The sequence below is a fragment of the Labrus mixtus genome, chromosome 22 (genome assembly GCF_963584025.1).
Source record: "Labrus mixtus chromosome 22, fLabMix1.1, whole genome shotgun sequence".
NCBI lineage: Eukaryota > Metazoa > Chordata > Actinopteri > Labriformes > Labridae > Labrus > Labrus mixtus.
In genome coordinates, this window is record NC_083633.1 from 217,703 (window position 1) to 237,478 (window position 19,776).

The window sequence follows — 19,776 nt, forward strand, 5'->3', positions numbered from 1 at the left end:
CCCTTTACTGAGCAACAGGATTCCAGACTTCACAAGGACATGTACTTCCAGTTTCTCATGCCTCTTCTCATGTTTCTTTAAGCTCCCTTTAATGTGTGGCACCTTCTATTGGACACAGATCATCATCTGTTATGGAGCATCCTATGCAAAGAGAATTATAACCCAGGCAGTTTGCTTCAACTGGCTCATACAAACCTTCTGCCCGATGATGAAAGTGAGCAGTTTAAGTAGCATGTCTTATTTGACCATTTGAAGTATATGCTCATCATCCACATCCTTATAGCAGATCTCTGTCAGCCTTACAGCAGAGATACGGCCAGCCACAGCAGCTTTTTCCTGTCTTACTGATTCCAGAAGCTTCATTGACTTTGCTCTCAGAGTCAGAGCTCTTGTTGGATTGCTGAAGGAAAATGGTGAAAGAGACGTGCTTCTCATAAAGGAAGCTCTTTATCTCCTCATAGTTTGAACTGTAAGTTTCCTTTTATTTAAAATATGTTGGTGTGCTAAATTATCGGTTTTAATTCATATTAATTCAATGGCATTATTGGTGAAGTTGTATTATTTAAATGCTTAAAGAATGTTTAATGTAAATGTTTTTTGGTAGTTTTGATTATGGTTTAGAAATAATAATGGAAATGGTAAATGGACTTGAGCTTGTATAGATTAATCCTCTGTTCCCCCAGTGTTACCAGATAAACCAGTTTAAATTATAGAAATGAGAGATTAGAATGGAACTCCTTTGTCCTTAATGACAAAACATTGAGTTGGAATGATTTCTTGGACCGGGGTACCCTGCTACAGAAATGATAGTCCTTACTCTCCAGTATTCTTCACTCCTTTATGCAGCAGAATTATATTTACATCCTTTCACAATATATTTCTTGAGTGCTAGTATTACCAAAGCATTAATATTAAAACAATGTTGGTCCATTGTTTTTAAGGTTTAATTTGGCTATAATACCTGTAAACTAGAAGCTGGATTACTGAGCACAAACACATTTGAGTAGCCTAGCTCTAAAGTGTCCTTTAAACGTGTCCTTTGTATAGCGTCAACTCATAACAAGTGTTATCTCGAGACACTTTACAAGAAGCAGGTAAAATACCTTACTTATTGTCTGTTAACATTAAAAAAGAGCAGGTAAAAAGACCTTACTCATTGTTATGTTACAAAAAGCAGGTAAAAGACCTTACTTATTGCTATGTTACAAAAAGCAGGTAAAAGACCTTACTAAGACTAACTTCCGTAGTCTCTGTCTTTTACCTGGCAACTGCTTAGTGGTCAGGTGGCTCTGCTGTTTTATATTTATGCTTTCTAGTGGACTTAAACAAAAACTATAAAAAATGAACATTCATTTCAAAGCTTTAGATTAAGGCTTGACAGAACTATCTGTACTGTTTTTTGGGGGAGCCTGTGTCTGTTTATGCTAATTAGCTGCTTTAGTCACTTAGCCTACTTCTCATAAAACTGAATAGCTTGGTAAATCTGTTGCATATTCCCAAAATCTCTCTAGTTCAAGATGTTTTTTATTAATTGCCATTTTTATATGTTTTGTTCCAATGTAGAAAAAAAAACCTCTTAAGCATCATTAGTTAAAGTCTTTCTATGTGATTTTTCACACTTAAATATAATATAAATCAAGTATATCCTCTGAAAATAACTCTGTGAGTCATGACTGTCTACAAACACCCGAGTCCCACTGTCTGTGATGTTTTCAGAGTTTTCAGAGTCCTATCTTCAGTTTGTTTACATCGTCAGGACGGCCGGCTGACTCCTCCCCTCATGTATAAAAGTTGTTTAATTGAGGGACTAGAGAAAAGAAGAATAACATACTGTACTCACTGCTTAACTGTGTTTCTAGATCACGCTCATTTCAGGTAAATTTACATGCAGTGTGAAGATACGAGCATGATAAAGATCTCTAGCATTAACATGCTAACACAACAATGCAGCTCGAGTTGTTTTGGTTTCATGCTGGTGCTCAAGGGCGACATCTGCTGGATCAAAAAAATCACATATTAAGCCTTTAAATTAAACATTTAAAATGTGAATATTTCGCCTAAAAAGGAACTTAAGACTCAGAATATGAAAAGTAAAAAAAGTAAAATTGATGTACAGTACTTGAGTAGGTTAAATGTATGCTACCTATTTCTATAGTATTAAACTGGAGGGTTAACTGACACCATCATGCTGCGTCACCTGACACCTCAGGTGCGTCGCCTCAAGCCCCGCCCCCTCTCAGTGTCAGTCAGTCGGTCGATTTACCTGAGTGGGACAACAAAGCAGGACTAAACATTGCTCCAGGAAATGTACCTATCTAGTTAAATGAAGGCACCCATCTAGACTCTTTGCAGATTCGCTCACAATGACCGAAGTGTTTTTTAAATCTGCGTTACCTGTGAGAGAGTCCTTTGTGCTGGATGACACCAGTCTGGCTCTGCCGGCCCAGCCGACCCCAACATCGTCGACTTGGGAGAAGTCGAACGACCGGAGCCTGCGGGTCCAGCAGCAGGTTCAGCTCACCTTGGCTCGGAAGGCGAAAAAGAGTGTGTCAAATGGTAAGGTGCATTTAAACAACCACTATGCTCAACGTACGGCTTAATGAAGGCTTAGGAGAATTTCTCCAAAGAGATCCAAGATATGTGTGCAGATACCCACAAGTGCAAATCAGGCCACTCCTTTTACAAGCTTCTGTAAACCTGAAAGGGCCATTTGTAAGAACTACATTACTTTGGGTGTTTAAATTGTAACAATGTTATTTTCAACACTATTGTAGGAAGCATGTGTGCATATGTAACTGAACTTTATTCCTCTTTAAACGACGTCCTGATCCTGCTTTGACCCTTTGTCTGTGTCTGGGTGTGTTTTATGGGTATTATTGAGACCTTCAATCAGGGTGTGATTTGTTCATTGATGTGGCACTCTTCGCGATTGAATCCAGTTTTTATCTAATTATGCAAATTATGAAGCAAAGAAATGTTTTTCTTCTATCTTTAAGTTAAAGATCTTGTGAGTCCATTGAGGGTGTCCATTGCTATAAGAGATATTAGATATCAAGATGTTGATCGACTATCTTTTGGACAGTGCAGGTATATTATTGTGACTGGAATGCATGCGGTATAGTAGTGTGCCTGTCCAACAGGTTTCTGCACTTTCATTCATCAGCCTACAGGGAGATGGAAGTGACAGCTGACAAGGCCTGAGTTTAATATCTCACCTACTGGTCTACTTTCTCTTATTTATTATACACCATCAATAAACATGCTGGGGTCAGCTCATTCTATTATCAACCAAAATACTTATAAAGCATTTTTTTAGCACATATAAGTAGTCTTCTTTGTACAAAATGATTCATCATGTCTTCTTTCTGTCAGATGATTTAAGTCTGTTTTTATTCCGCTCCTCTGTTTTATTCTTTGCATTAGTTTCAAAAGACGCCTGCAGCAGCAGAGTGTGTACTTTATTGTGTACTGTTTAGCTCAGGCAGCTGGGTGAGGGAAAATGCCTTTAAGCTGAGGCAGTCTTAGTTGTCATGTGTGTAGGTAGTTAGTGTGAAATGTTACACTCACACAAAACCTCTTCAACTTGCTTCAGGAAGTGTCCATTTACAGAAAAACACAACAAAGAGCTTTGATGCTCCTGATGGACCTTTACCCAACATGAAGGTAAGGGAAAGTTTAACCTCGCTCTCTTTGTTTATTCATTCATTCATGCACACACACACACACACACACACACACACACACACACTCTCTCTCTAACAGTTCAGAGACATTGATCATGTGCTGTCCATGTCGGTCTCTTTTGCTTTTAAAGTTCTCTACTTTCATGTCCGATAAGTTAAGGTGTGTTTTCCTCTGACTTAATGTTGTTCCTGTCATTATTGGAGAACCATAGCTGCACTTTAAACATTTTACACCATCATTTGAATATAATAAAATGAACTACTGCTGCATTATGTTTGAAACTATCGTAACTATCGTAATCTGATGAATCACTGCGTTTTCAGGTTTTAGTCAACTTTATGAGTTCATGAGATATACTCTGAACCTGGCTAAATACAAGAAATGCATCAAAAATAATGTATTTTAACAACTAGTTGGTAGTAAAGTTAAAAAAAATAAGGCCATGGCTAAATTATAAATTATAGAGCTTTATTTAACCTTTTATTATTATTATTACTATTTAAGTTAATCAATGCTTTTCTTTTTTTCTTTTAGTGTTTCAGTTCACTCTGCTGTTCTGGGGCTCCAGAGTTTGTTTCAACATGTTCTCAATGAATTTAGTCAAAAAACACATTTTGTCCATGGAAACCAGATAAAGGCCAAACAACTTTTCAAACATGTCCATCCTGTAGATTAAACCAAAACGCTATCCCCTTGCATATGTGGGTGTTGAGTTCTAAAAACAAGTGAATAGGAATACACAGACTTTAATAAACTATACAACTGAAAAGAACTGAATATCCATAAAGGCCTCGTCTCCTTTCTGGTGAAGATGAAGTGTAGTTTCTGTTTCTGTCAGGTAAATATCTGATCATCTCCTCTCCAGGGGGTCAGCAACTAGATATATTTTTTGATTTGGGAGTTGGGATAGGGTCCTTCTCAATCCACTACATGCATCTACCTGGCATGACAACACCTTCAGGATTAAAAAAAGAGAGAAAGAAAGGCTCAATAATGACCTTTTGTGACACTATATCTATATCTATATATATATATATGTGTGTATATCCATACTGACTGTTCATTATGGATCAGGATGATTTTGCAGGGTAAATGGAAAGTTAAAGTGATCAAACTAAACAGGTTACAATGTATTAAAATCTAAATTGTTTCATTTTCAAAGGCTAATGGATTTGGCTTCACCAACCACTCACTTTCAACCAACCATGTGTGGAGACCCCCCAGGAGAGTGGAAGTGTCTCCACCACTGAGCCCAGAGACACCACGCAGCCGCCTCACTTACAGCACCCATCGCTATGCCACGTACAGCCATCCAGGACCCGTACAGTTCCACAGGGGGGGCACCCTGAGGGACTACACTTCTGACTCATTTCAGCGCTACGCCTTCTCAGAGGCTCCGTGTATAAGGCGGCCGCTGGCGTCCACGTCTACTCTTGGGAGCTTCCGCGGGAGGTCACTCAGACAGCCTGTGTTTGCGAACGCAGCGTTTCAGCAGAGTGGAGACTACGGCCCTCCCTGGGGTCACACCCAAACTAATGTTAAACAGGAAAAAGAATCGGTGCAGGGACAGAGTGGGGATATGATGCTCGTCGACAAGCAGCCTGACGAGGGCTTCTCCTGGCTGGCTCGGGTCAGGAGGAGTGGTCAGAGGCTCCACAGACTGAACTCTTACCCCCCATCTGTCACCAGCATGGAGGTAGACATGGGAAGACAGATGGATGTGGCGCCTCCCGTTCAGCAGATTCAAGCACAGAACATCATGACCCTGTAAAATATTTGTTTTTATTCTGTTGAATACATTCTTACATTCTCTAATAACTGAATTTTTAGACACAAACAGAATGTATTTTGTCTTTCATGGTTATTTTCTAACACAGGAAGTCAGAGAACAAGCTTCCAGAGATGACAATAGAGAGGGCCATGAAACTGTTGGAGGAGAAAAACGAGGAAACCCTAATCTGCGCAGCTGGTTACATACAGAATCAATGTTTCAGGAGTGCAGAAGCAAAGAAGATGGTAAGTGCATTCATGTACATAGTATGAGAGAGAGAGAGAGAGAGAGAGAGAGAGAGAGAGAGAGAGAGAGAGAGAGAGAGAGAGAGAGAGAGAGACCAGTTCCCCCGGTAGTCTAAGCCTATAGCAGCATAACTAAGAGCTGGTCTACACCAGCACCAGCCCTAACTATAAGATTTATCAAAAAGGAAAGTTTTAAGTCTATTCTTAAAAATACAGACTGTGTCTGCCTCCCGGACCCCGGCTGGAAGACGATTCCAGAGGAGAGGAGCCCGATAACTGAAGGCTTTATCCCCCATAGTACACTTAGAGACTGTAGGTACCACTAGCAGGCCTGGATTCTGGGACCGTAATGTTCTCGAGGGACAGTACGGCACTAGTAGCTCCTTAAGATAAGATGGTGCCTGGCCATTTAGAGCTTTGTAAGTGAGAAGAAGGATCTTGAATTCTATTCTAGACTGTATAGGGAGCCAGTGTAGAGAAGCCAGGACAGGAGTAATATGGTCCCTCTTCCTAGTTCTGGTCAGTACACGAGCTGCAGCATTCTGGACTAGTTGAAGAGTCTTTAGAGACTTGCCAGAGCACCCTGACAAAAGAGAGTTACAATAATCCAATCTGGAGGTAACAAATGCATGAACTAGTTTTTCTGCATCATTTTGCGACAGGATATTCCTGATCTTGGATATATTACGAAGGTGAAAATAGGCTGTTCTTGAAATTTGCCTGATGTGAGAGTTAAAGGACATATCTTGATCAAATAGAACTCTTAGGGCCAGATTTACTAAGCTCCCAATTAAAGAGTATTAAATTGCGTGTTCACTCCAAAAGTTTGCACGTTTGGTTGGTGGGCGTTTTGCGGGTGATCTACTAAGAAAATTTGCGTGAATGACACCAGGTGCAAACCTTGTGGAGGCGGTAGTATTTAAGTTAGGCTTTTGCGTGTTCTACTGGTTTAAATCACAGAGAGTTTGGACAGAAAGCAGGATGACTGCAAGCGTAAAATATGTATTAGTGGGAGAGGCAAATAAAAGCACAATACTTTCGAGTTATAGCAGATAAATCTGAATATTACAAAGAAAATTCTGGTTATAATAAAACCTCTGCATTAAACAGGGCCTCTCTTTTCTTCCCTTAATCTTAAGAATTAAGTGTCATACATTGCGCAGGAGGTGCGAGCTGTGTCCTCTGTGGCACGGGCGATCTACACTCGGGCCGTTGTTGCGCACCAGACAGTCACAATTGCACAATCACTGCAATTTTTGCCAGGTTTGGTAAATTGCAATGCGTGTACTAACTTAACTTGTTTGCATTTTCTCCTCCCAGTGTTTTGCACGTGAGGGCAGAAACGCCCCATATTGCATATTCATTAAGGCAAACGTACTAAATGGTCAATGCTTGTTGTTTTGCTCATTTGAAAGACGCAATCCTCACTGCGCGCCGTTAGTAGATCAGATAGCACTTTTTTTGCTGGTGATATCAAGTTTGCACACGTTTTAAGACACGCAAACCTTTAGTAAATCTGGCCCCTAGATTCCTAACAGTGGTGCTAGATGCCAGGCTGATGTCATTAAGGACAGTCAAATCATTAGAAAAAGTCTCTCTGAGGTTTTTAGGGCCTAGCACAATAACTTCAGTCTTGTAGCAAAACATTTCTGGTCATCCAGGTCCTAACGTCCTTAAAGCACGTTTCTAGCTTACATAACTGACTGGTGCCATCAGGCTTCATTGATACATAAAGCTGAGTATCATCTGCATAACAATGAAACGGTATGGAGTGTTTCCTCATAATATTTCCCAGAGGAAGCATATATAATGTAAAGAGAATTGGTCCAAGCACGGAACCTTGTGGCACTCCATGGCTAACTTTGGTCTGCATAGAGGACTTATCATTAACATGTACAAACTGAGATGGGTCTAATAAGTAGGATTCAAACCAACTTAAAGCAGTCCCTGTAATTCCAAGTAAATGTTCTAGTCTGTGTAACAGGATTTGATGGTCAATGGTGTCAAAAGCAGCACTAAGATCTAACAAGACGGGCACAGAGAGAAGTCCCCTGTCTGAAGCTAGAAGTAGACTGTTTGTAACTTTAACTAGTGATACAGAATACAGAAGTTCTTCCTGTGTCACTGTCTGCAGTTTATTCCATTAACAATCACTTATTGACTCTTTTTCTAGGTGTTTTATCTCCGTGGGATCGGAAAGCTCCTACAGCTCGTCCGCAGTGAGGATGAGGAGGTACAGTGTGTCGGTGCCGGGGCGCTGCGTAATGTTGTTTACCAGAGTGCTGAGAACAAGATGGAGGTGAAGGACAACAACGGCCTGGCCACCATTTTACGAGCGCTGAATAGCAGTCGTGATGTTGAGACCAGACGAGAACTTACAGGTTAGTTTTATATGTTTAAAACGAGTTGTTTGACCTGGGATAACCTGCTGTATCATGTGGACACACAGTCACTACAGCAGACACATGAGACCCCTAACGTCTCACTGTTAGCATGTTTATATCCCACCCCCAGGTCTGCTGTGGAACCTGTCCTCTCATGACCTTTTAAAGGAGTGCCTCTCCAGGGAGGCATTATCCATCCTCACGCAGTCTGTCCTCGTGCCCAGCTCCGGCATCTCTGAAGGCGAGAACCCAAAAGACGAGCTCCTGGCTGACCACGGGGTTTTCCACAACGCTACCGGCTGTCTGCGGTAGGCTTCTTTATTTACTTTGAAACAAGATACTCCGAGGGCTTTTGTATGGAGTCATCAGATACTGCTGGTGGTGTCAGATAATCGACTGATATCAAACAAAAGGTGTCATTTCAAAAGTTAGAACAAAAACAGTCATAATGCTTTTAGCTTAATGTCACTTAATCAAAAATGAAAACCACCACCATTAATATGATCTTTGCATTTACCTTTTATCTTCAACAAATACCTGATCCCGTATTCACAAACATCCTGAGAATCCTCTCAGATAGCTCCTGACTTACATGTAGCGTAAAATGACCCGAGCAAGGATTTTTACTGAAGGAATGATGTAGGAACTGAGTGAGTTTAGTGAAGTTATCTCAGTGAGGAGGCGGGGTTGACCCTGTTGCTAGGTAGGACACATTATTTCAGAAGCCGTGATTGGTTGAGCCAAACAAAAAAAATTGGGTTAAAAAAAAAAGTTCTCTCTTTGTCATAATTAGTATAGAAGGACAGTGAAGTCGATTTGGCCCAATCATAGAATCTAGTCAAACATAATAATTATTTACACTATGAAATTAGCATCTGTGTGATAAATGACAAGACGTACTTTAAGAGCATAAAGCTTGAAATCACATGCCCACTGGTGCAGCAGCCTCTTCACACTCTGAAGGTAAAGAGCCTTTATGAATAAGATGGAGGAGTAAAGCCCATTCACAGGGATTCAACATGTCTCACTTTGTACCCACAAAAAAACTATGACTATGATTCAATAATAATATTCTTCATGTAGTGTTTGTAGACTTCTCTCCATTTTCTCCTCAGCTGGAGAAACTCTTCATCCTGTTTGAGTCCTCCTCACTCCTCCTCACAGTTTAACACCTGAGGAGCTTTCATAAGGGCTACCATGTTTTTATCTTCACAAGGATCTAGTCTAGTAAAATGTCATGATTATAAGACTTTTCTCACTAGGAGCAACGCTTAGTAATTAGGAAGCTATATGAATGAAAGGAGGAGATATCAGACACACACTTCCCCAGGCAGATCCAATGAGTGAAAGAGTGAATTATTCATGGAGTGCTCTGTTGCTCTGCCGAGCGGAAACCACTCAGTCCTCTCTGCTCCAATCGTGTTCTCCTTCATGTTCTCAAACCTTTAGCGTGCCCCCTGGATGAAAAAGTGATGTGTTACATTTAGTTACAGTCCTGAGAAGAACCTGTTGTGTGGAGTTCTACTTGTTTTTTTAATTGTTTTGAATGTTACGATGACAGAGAAGTTCTCTGCTCAGTCTAGTTCATTCAGTATTGTTGTCTTCTCACTGGAAGTAGTTCATACAAATCTAAAAGGATATAGTGAACTATTTCACTACATTGATGAAACTAACACCCCAGGTTTCCAGTTAGTAAGCTTTGATCATCTTGTCAATTTTGATATGATGGCCGAGGTTCAAACTTTTGTCATATTTTCACTTTTTTATCACTGAATAAATCATTATATTTAAAGAGAGGCATGTTATTGAATTATTCTTAAAGAAATATATGTAGCCATTTTTAAAAAATACATTTTATTAGTGTTGGGGTTGTATCAAGTCAACTTTGGTTATATTCTTTAATAATTATTTTTAATTATTAATAATATAAATAAAATATCATTAAACTATGTTTAATCTCGTTTTGGGACACCACCCTGTACTCAGGGAAATATAACCAAAATATCACTCAAATCAGTCTCAAATCAGTTATTTAATTACTAATATTATTAATAATTAATAACTATATTTAATAAATTGAAGGCGTGAAATCCGTACACAAAGCCTTCACACCCACCTTATATCACAATGCAAATACACCAGTAATCACAAACAACTGCTCTCTTAAAATTATAACAGAATTTATTTAAACAAAGCACCATCAATCCAAAATCAATGAACTTAATCAAACAAATAACTATCATAACCTAATCTAAGCAACAAACATTATCAAGCAAACCTTGTGAATGTGTTTGTGTGTGTATGTAGATGAGAGAGAGAGAGCGAGAGAGAAAGAAAGAAAACAAGATGGTGGAGAGAGACAATGCACCATGTGGCTTCGTCACATGTGGACAAAATGGTGGACAACAAAGGAAGCCGTGTGGCTACCTTTTGAAATAGTTTGAGCTCTCTGAGCTGAGTTCAGTAACTGTTACTTAAACACCAGAAAGCCAGTGGCCGGACTTTGATTCAACTGCGGGTACACTGGTCTTTCTGATTGTGAAAGCCGTTGACTGAAGGTAAACTAGCATAGCATTACACACATAGGTGAACACAGCAGTTCATCACAATAAAACAAATGCAGCAGCTTACAACAGATACTAAACAGAATGTGACGTCTCGTCAATAATGATGCATAATTATCAGTGGTTATAAAAGAAACATAACTATTTCTGCCCAGACCAAAGCTCTTACTTGGGGTAACTCCTGGTGATCGTTGCAAAGCTGGTTAGATCGTCACTCTGTTGAATGTTGAATCATCAGATTCAGGCAGGTTTCCTTCGTGGCAGAAGTAGGAGGAGGGTAGCGGGATTCAGATCTTCGACCAGAGCGCTGCTCTATAGGGTCTTCTGGTTGCAGGAGCCGAGTTCTTTATGTGTCCTTGTGGATTCAGGGATCAGTGGGCTTCCTTCAGCGCTCCTGTCCAGTTGCGTTCAATGACGTCTTACAAAAAATCAAAAGAAAGAAACTCTTCTTTTTGCTCGAACCTGATAGCATCTGATTGCGCCCAAAACTCCTAAAAATATGCCGTGGAAGTAGTCAGCTGAATCCTCTGATGCTTGAATTCAGCATGTGAAGAGCTACCTATACTGAGCAACCTCAGCTCTGGAGTTTAACCTATGTAAGTCAAGAGGAGGAAAGGGTTTGTCTCGAATGCTGGAGTCCATCTTGTTGGAGAGGGTATCCTCTGGTGTCGGCAGACCACACTTGAAGAGAAGGAAGCAATGCCTGGTGATTGCTTTTAAAGACTGGAGCTGCCTGTGGGTTTACCTCAGGCCTCCTCCAATGAGGATAGAGAATTCAGAAGCCCCCAACCCCCCCACTTTTCACACCTATTTGTTAGTTTCTGTTGGGGGATTGCTGGGCTAAAACTCCTTTATTTAGTTGCCTTCAAAATAACTTTAGTCAGGCTCGAGACTGTCATATAGGCCTGAGTCCTTTGTCCCAACCACATGGCTGAGGCCCAACATTAGACAGATACTTTATTGATCCTGAGGGAAATTCTAAATTTTTAAAAAAAAAATCAGGGGAGAGTGCAAACACAGTCTCCCACTACCACAGACTTTGCAGTCCAAATTCCCACACAGGTCGGGCCTCGCCATGGGTGACGGGTAGTTAAAAGTAGCTGATGAACCTGAATGAAATGTCGCCGGATGGTGGAAGGAAACTCGGAGAAACCCAGACGCTGACACTGGGAGAAAATTAAAAACTCCACACAGAGTGAGATGAGCCGTACACAAACTAAACTAAACAAACAAACAAACATATTCAAAGTGTGGGAGACCCTGTCTGATGGAGTCACACTAAGGGGGCTCCATGGTCAGATGATAATATGCTGGAGGAGTACTTTAAGCGTCTGAGCAGGAGATTGAGGATGTTGAGGTAAACATCAAATCTGGATTGTTGTTGAGATTCACAGCCTCTCATTTTGCACCTGAAGGGGATAGATGACTTCTAATAGCTTCTAATAGTTTTCCTGAATGACGGCAGAGTTTCACTACATTTTGATGTCTTGTTTTAGAGACTACTCAGTTTTATCCCGGGAATCCTTCATCTGGTCCGACCTGAGCTCTGCATCACATAACTGACTAAACTGTTTGTCTTGCTCTTCATTAAGGAGTTTTTAAAGTCTGATATATTTCCTGTATTTTGTAACAACCGCAACCAATTTCTGCCGTTCCTCTCTCCCCGTTTTCAAAGCTCTTTGTGTCTCAACAAGCTCGTCCCGTTTGGTCTCTTCTTTTTCAAGAGAAGAGGTAATTTATCAAGTCTCTGCTAAAGCTCAGAGCTCCTCGTCATTTCCTTTTTGAGAGCATTTTCAACGTCTGCCTGTCCTGCTTGCTCTTGTTGTGGTTGTGCTTTGATCCCTTATATTTTGCGATGGTACACAAATTCTTGATATGATGAGATGTTATCACCTTTCATGAACTGGTGTCTTTGTGGTGCTGAGTGAGGCTTTAGTGCTTTGACTTTGAAAACATCTTATCAAAGCTCTTCTTTGAGTGCAGACTTCTAGACTTTTTCCAACTGACTTTTTTCCACACGCTGTCATTTTGTGAACTCATTCAGGGCAGCTTCATGTTCACTGTGCAGCTTTTTGTTGTCTGAAGTCACTTCCTGTGGATTTTGAGATAGACAGCTCAGCTTCTTATATGTCTTGTGTTTCATTCCTCTGCAGCAGGACTCCAGCTTCACAGTCCCTCTGCACTGAACAGCTGTTTGCCTGTTCCTTCTTGAGGCTGTAAACTGTTTTTACTTGATTCCGCAGTCAGACAAATTTTTTGTCCTTCTCTTCAATGTTAGTTTGTAGAGCCCATCACTCTTTTCCACAATCAATCCAGCCAGGTTTTTGAAAAGTTGAGCCCACAGTGACTCAAAATGTGTTCATGTCAAGGAGTGGTAAACAGTAACTGATCATTCTGATTAAATGATGATCTAACCTTCAGAGAACAAATACATAAAAAACATTGGAAAACAGGCCTTTTCTTAAACATTGTTTGCCACAGACAGAGAAAAGTCATTGTAAAATAAAATCAAAACCACGTCTCATACCTTCAGTGTTTTCCTGATAGCTTCTGTTCAGCAGCTGTTTTAAAGACGGCCATTTTTTAAGTCTGTATAATAAGAATTTGTCGTGATAACTACTGTCTTTGTTTATGCATTAAATAATAATAAATCAAAATAATTCTATTATGTTTCAATGGGACTGATTCCTTCTTATCTGATAGAGACAGAGGCGCTGCTTAATGCTGCCAAACTTTAAACCACAGGAGTGGCTCAAAATGTGCACATTTTGCAATGACAGTGTAGGAAACCTCCCTAAGGTGGCCCCGTCTCCGTGCCCTGCCAAGTATCACAAGCATTTCTGCTGTGATAACCAAAGTTTGTCAATGAAAGTCCGCAATGAAAACTGAAGAGGAAGAAAAGAAAAGAAAGAGGAAGTCGAGTAAGCGTGGAGACACTAGCAGACATAACAGAGATGAACGCTGGTTGGAGGGGCCCCCAGTAGGGCTTAGGACCCCCGTCGCCCTGGCCTGATAGTTGTGACTGTTTTGTTTTTCAGAAATCTGAGCTCTGCTGGCCCTGACGGCAGGAAGGCCATGAGGGACTGTGAGAATCTGATCGACTCCCTGGTCTACTACATCCGGGGAGCCATCGCTGACCATAAGACGGACGACAAGGTGAAAATGAAAAGCTGTTTCCAAAACAAACTAAATCATTAATCCTGTTGCTTGTCATTTAATATTTAAAAAGTCACAATCATTATATCGCAAGAAATAACTGATTCTCTTTTAGTCTCATCACCTGTTTCACATTCTGTATTGTGATTAAGAAGCTTTCTGTTCTCTGTCTTCTTTTCTATGTACTTGCTCTGAAAGTCCACGGAGAACTGCGTCTGCATTTTGCACAACCTGTCCTATCAGATGGAGGCGGAGCTTCCTAAGAAGTACACCAGAGAACTCGGAGAATCTCGACAAAACTTGGCTCCCAAGCCAAAGCCGGTCGGCTGCTTCGCTTACCGCAGTGCCAGCATCCCAGAGGTAATCCCTCCAAACAAATATCCAAACGGACAGTACAAGAGCTTTTCTCATGGTGTCATATTAAAGAGCTTTACTCCTGCTCTTTTAATCACTCATTTCATCTTTTAGATATTAAACCTCTCATTAAATGGATTCATGTCCGTCTGAAATCCTCTTGACTCTAATCTTTGACCCTGTGGATTCTTTTTCAAAACATGATGATGCACATTAGCTGCCTGTTGTTTTTAAAACACTTTTGTGGTAAACAAACTCAGCCTCGCTTGTCCTGTTTACCTCCCAGCATCTGGAGCGACAGAGCCCCCTGCTGGAGGAGAAGGCAAACCCCAGTGGCATAGAGTGGCTGTGGAGCACCATCACCATCAGGATGTACCTGTCACTCATCGCCCGCAGTGTGCGTCACCAAACACAGGAGGCGGCCATCGGAGCGCTGCAGAACATCACAGCAGGGAGCGGAGCGGTAATATGGGACAGATGTACACATCTGCAAAGAGACCACACAGATTTCCATAGACTTCAATTTTATTAATTTTTCTTACATTATTTTGTTTTTTTAAGGTCAAGAAATGTTGTCATAGTGTGTTTCCAGTGCTAATAAAAACATCTTTTGTGCCTGACAGGTAGCTGAAGCCATCACTTTCACTGTTGTTCAGCGGGAAAATGGCCTTCAACACATCAATAAGATTTTAGAGGAAGGCGAGAGAGATGTGAAGAGGACGGCCGTATCTTTAATAAAAAACCTCTCACGCTACCAGGAGCTGCATCCTGACATCGGTAACTGATCCTTTCAGGTTTAAAGAATAAACCTGGAACCATTGTAGACCACGTTCCTTAGATTTTTTTTTTTCACAGTCTTTGTTTTATATTTTTTTATTTGTGGTACTGAAGTGAATCAGGTGTTGCCAGAGGTGGTGCGCATGCTGCCCCATGACGACACGGGCACCGACCTGCCCACAGAGCTAACAGCGTCCCTGTTGCACATCCTGATGATCCTGAGTCAGAGCGAGCCACAGCATGTGAGAGCCATCGTCAATCAGGGAGCCCTCCCAAGGATCATTAACATCAGCAGCAAGGACAATGGGTTAGTGTTTATAGTGAACAAGTAGCAGAAAAGTGGAAAACTGAGCACCTCATGTTTGAGAAGGATCAATCAGAAGTGTAGCATCAAGTGGGGATGGTAGAGTTATGTCCTCCTGACCAATAAAAAGTTCAATCTAAGACACAGATCTGTAAATATAAAGCAGCTGTCTCTGTTTGGATTTCATACACTTCACTGATAGACCCAACAGTTAATAGAGCAACACCGGGCTTCATGATCACATATCCTGTTTTCGGTATGTGATCATACATATTATTCATTTAATTTTCAAAGCCCTCATATCTTAAAAGCTTGTAAGCATGTGATGTAAAAAGCTCTGACGTGTGGACGTTTTACTAAAATATTGTGGAAGAATACAAATGAATAAAGACCAGATAATAAAACTGGTTTTAAACCGAGGCATAGACACAAACCAACAAAGAGGTACAAATACAGTCATCTTCTTAGAGTGAAGTTTGACATGTTTTCATGCGTACATAAAACTCCTTGGGATGAAAAAAGACATTAAGTTCATCCTTTGAGACAAGATGCAGAAATTCTCTAGATAGTTTTCTGTGTCTGAAACGTAATCTTTTATATTTTGTGCCCATGTCCCCTTAGGGGCCCCATAGACTACCATGTGGATGTTGGCACGTCTAATCTTTCAAACATCCATTAATTATGCAAATTGCATAATTTAGGGCAAATTGATTGTGTGCTTCCCTTTCCCAAAATTAACAATTTCATCAAAACTATGTTCATAGAAATCCACCAGACAAAATGCATTTATACCATTACTGAAGTGAACCTACACCCTCGGTATTAACACAGAAATGTTGTGTTATTTATTTTAAAGGATGTATGTTTAAAAAAAATAATTGTAACTTTTAATTTCTAAGTTTTGGACCAACCAGAGCGGGACAGGCAGCATGTGTCCTGCTGCACACCATGTGGAGACACAGTGACCTCCATGGGGCCTACAAGAAGGTGACCTCCTGTACATGTAACACACAATTATAAAAAAACTAATGAGGTTGTTCACATATTTTTCCTGATGAATCTTTTAGACACTGTTGGAAACACATTTTACTGTTACTTACTCGTTCTTTGCACCTCCTTATGCTGTGCAATGTTTGTGAGGCGCCCGATGGAAAATATGATTAAACCTTTTTTTACTTTTTATTACACCTGTCACAGAACAGATCACTCTGGTAAAGTGACTCATTGAAGGTGTCTTAGTTACCTTTCTTACACAAAACTCTTGAAGAAGAAGAAAATGGAAAAATACCAAACATAACAGTTTGAAGTGAAATGATAGAAAGTATGAAGAATGACTGTATGGTGTACAGTGTCACTCTATTACACTTGATAGAATTGTAGATGATTCATTGTGAAAGGGAAAATATTCAATAACCTGAAACATTGATGAATTATGAATATTGTTGAATGTACTGGTTGTTTTTTTCATCACCTTGTAGTTTAAAATATTCAGTACAACTGTTGGGCAATGTGAGAAATGAAATATATATATGCTGCCTTTAAGATGAGTCAGTAACCAACATCTCTGTCCTCCACAGTGTGGCTACAGGAAAACTGACTTCATCAATCAAAGGACGACTAAGGCTGTGAACTCCGGACGAGACTGAGGATCAGATCCATGAATACAAAGTCCACTTGTTCCTGTAGACACCATCAGAACCAGACTGAGGATCAGATCAATGAATACAAAGTCCACTTGTTCCTGTAGACACCATCAGAACCTGCAGGACTGAAGAACTACTGTAATGGACTGTGTATGTATCAATGAAGCCTTAAGAGGACATGCTCTCATATATTTCAGTCTGTTTGCACTTTCCCCAGCAGTAAGGACGTTAGCATCAAGGATAAGACAGTGATGTCAGCAACATATGAAAGTGGATTGTCTGCTAAAATACACGTACACATATCAGCTGGCGTCTTTGTCTCAACCTTAAAAGTTTGATTTCATACAAGGCTCTTCAATGGAAAATACGGCACTAATAAAACCTCAAGAAAACAGCTAAGCTACTGAAACACGAGCCCTTACTGCCCAACTCTGATCTTTAGAATGCTGAATCTCCTGACTGCACAACAAATTGACCATTTCTGTTACTAATAAGAAACCTTGAACCTCTAACACTGAGCCTTTAATGAGTTCGTTTCAGCTGTTTTTCCCGAGATCTCTGCTTGATTTTCTCATCATCTAGGAATAACAAAGCTGCTTTTCTCATGATAATGGGCTCCTGTTATCACAAGAAAACAAGCTTTGTTATCTTGACATAAATTGACCCAATTTAATGGGAAACATTTTTATGAGAAACTGTGAAAAATAAGTAAAGATTTAGAGAAAACAATGAGTCATTATCAAAGAGCTAAATGTATGATAGCATGTCTGCTTCAGGCTTCCATATATTTTCTGCTGAGTTATATGTTTCCCTAAATGCTGCATGACATTGTGAACACTGCCTACATTACTCACAAAGGTCCCATAAGATGGCTTTTAAAATCTGTACATAAAAAAGTCATATTTTTGTAGCTGTTAGTCAAAGGGATGACACGACAATAATTTAATGAAAACATATCAAACAAGAGAAACAATATTGAGCATCACATTTTGAATTTCATGGGTCCTCTAAAGCACTTTTTTAGTTTTGTTTACATCAAATATATGTAGTCTCAGTGAAAAGATATTGAAGTGTAGAGGCAGCTTAACAGTTTGTAGTACTTTTCTGTGTGTTTGGTTGTTGTGCACCTGTAGTCGAATGAGGAACCACAAAATGTTCATATATTAAACAGTTTCAGAATTGTTTGTAGAAAGTGCTTGAAATAGAATCATTTCCTGTTGTGACTCCCTATAAAAAAAACAAGCTGATCTCCTGCTTTCTGCCTTCAATGTGTTGTAATCATTACATTCATTGTTTGGAATTAAATATCTGCTAATGATGTTTTTAGAAGCTTACTTTTGTGAATTACTTTTGAGAACGCAGGAAAAATAAATCTTTAATAAATATATGCAGTTATAATGTTCCCTTCTTATTCACTATTTCTTATTTAGAAAGCTAGAACAAAGGGATCAGTGTGATTGATCTTATTGTCCGGTCGTGTATTAATCTTGGTTACCTCAGCAAAGGTTGACTCAATTCAGATCAATAAGCTCGAACATCATCTCTGACCTTTTCCTTTAAAATGCCTGATTAAGCTGACAGTGCATTAATAAGATAACCAAGTTGAATCTTTTTTAAATCCCTGTGTGGAAGATGGGATCCATGCTGGTAGCAAAAAAAAAAACAACAGAAAACCTTTGATTGGTCCAGCGTCTCGGTGACTTTGAGGCCCTGAAGCGGTGGTAACCTTGCGGGGCCTGGCAGGGCGAGCTGCACTGCAGTAGAGCAGAACATGGGGGAGGAGTATGGAGGCTGTTTGACAATCAAAAAGAGGGAGGGGGATCTTTATTGCAAATTGTGCGTCTCATATTCCTCTTTTATTTTTACATGCCATACAGTTCAGCAGGTGTAGGATGTAAAGGAGTTAATATAAATATCAATCATTGGTGGTCTTTCTCACTTATTTATTTCTTTTGTAATATTTTTTGGGGGGCTTTCTGCTTTTATTGGATACGACAGCTGAAGAGAGACAGGCTGTTGTGAAGAGGACAACCGCCTCTGTACATAACCGCTAGGCCATCCAGCACCCCCTTGATCACATCATTTTATTGAAAAAACTAAATTTCCCAAGACATCCATTATGTCCATCGAAGCTGACCCCCACCTCACCTGATTTCTGGCAGTGGCTGAATTTTTCAAAATCAAATATTCCTTGAAGTTGCAGCTTTGTTAGTTTTCTCTACCTGCCAGGCTGCACAGAGCAAAGACATGTAGCTGGACATGACAGGAAATGGTTTTGCAGTACTGATTTTGTAAAATTTTTAAAATATAATTAATGAACATGTCCGATGTAATTGTTTGTTGCTTTGACATATCAAACATTTGTTCTTAATTGATCCAGCAGAGGGTGGTGTTGTAGCATTAACGTCTCAGTCTGCTCAGTGAAATCCAGACAAACACTCAGTTTCTTGTATTTAAATGTCCTTGAGTGACACTCTGTCCCTAAATAACTTCATATTTTCATATTCATGAACTTCAGCTCCCACGTGTTTTAAAGTGCTTTAGATTAAACCCTAAGCCTTTCTATTTGAGGAACTAAACCGTGCTTTTTTTTTTTTTTTACATTACTAATCTCTAATTCACCCACTTTGTGAACTATATTGGGGACAACGTCCAGGATTTTCAAGCACTAGTTTTGACACAAGGGGGAGAAATGCTATGAAGGAGCCAAATCCTTTGAACAATAGCCTCCTTGTCTCTGCGCTGCTTTGAGGATCAGTTCTGATTTACACATTCTCTCTTTTTAATTAGGCCACCAAAACTGAACTGAAAACTCAATTTGATCAATCGATAAAAATAGTCTCATACCTCCTTCAGTTTCCTCTCAGCTTATCTAAACCCTGAGTAACTATTTT

The 19,776-nt window shown here is 40.0% G+C and overlaps 1 protein-coding gene and 1 non-coding gene across 3 annotated transcripts; both read left to right on the plus strand.

Moving 5' to 3' along the window:
• Window positions 1–2,232: 2,232 nt before the first annotated feature.
• On the plus strand, window positions 2,233–18,267 carry pkp2 (plakophilin 2). Of its 2 annotated transcripts, none has more exons than XM_061029437.1 (13): window positions 2,233–2,556; window positions 3,593–3,686; window positions 4,885–5,451; window positions 5,562–5,700; window positions 7,874–8,081; window positions 8,215–8,392; window positions 13,687–13,804; window positions 14,003–14,164; window positions 14,445–14,621; window positions 14,782–14,935; window positions 15,050–15,242; window positions 16,139–16,226; window positions 16,817–18,267. In XM_061029437.1, exons 1-13 carry the CDS (start codon window positions 2,364–2,366, stop codon window positions 16,883–16,885), a joined length of 2,340 nt encoding a protein of 779 aa, XP_060885420.1. In that variant the 5' UTR covers window positions 2,233–2,363; the 3' UTR covers window positions 16,886–18,267. The 2 variants fall into 2 exon arrangements, with proteins under 2 accessions (XP_060885420.1, XP_060885419.1); XM_061029436.1 differs by having other exon boundaries at window positions 3,593–3,663; window positions 4,847–5,451.
• LOC132956994 (U2 spliceosomal RNA) lies at window positions 4,473–4,661 on the plus strand. Its single transcript, XR_009666218.1, has one exon. It is a non-coding gene; the product is annotated as a U2 spliceosomal RNA (small nuclear RNA).
• Window positions 18,268–19,776: the final 1,509 nt, after the last annotated feature.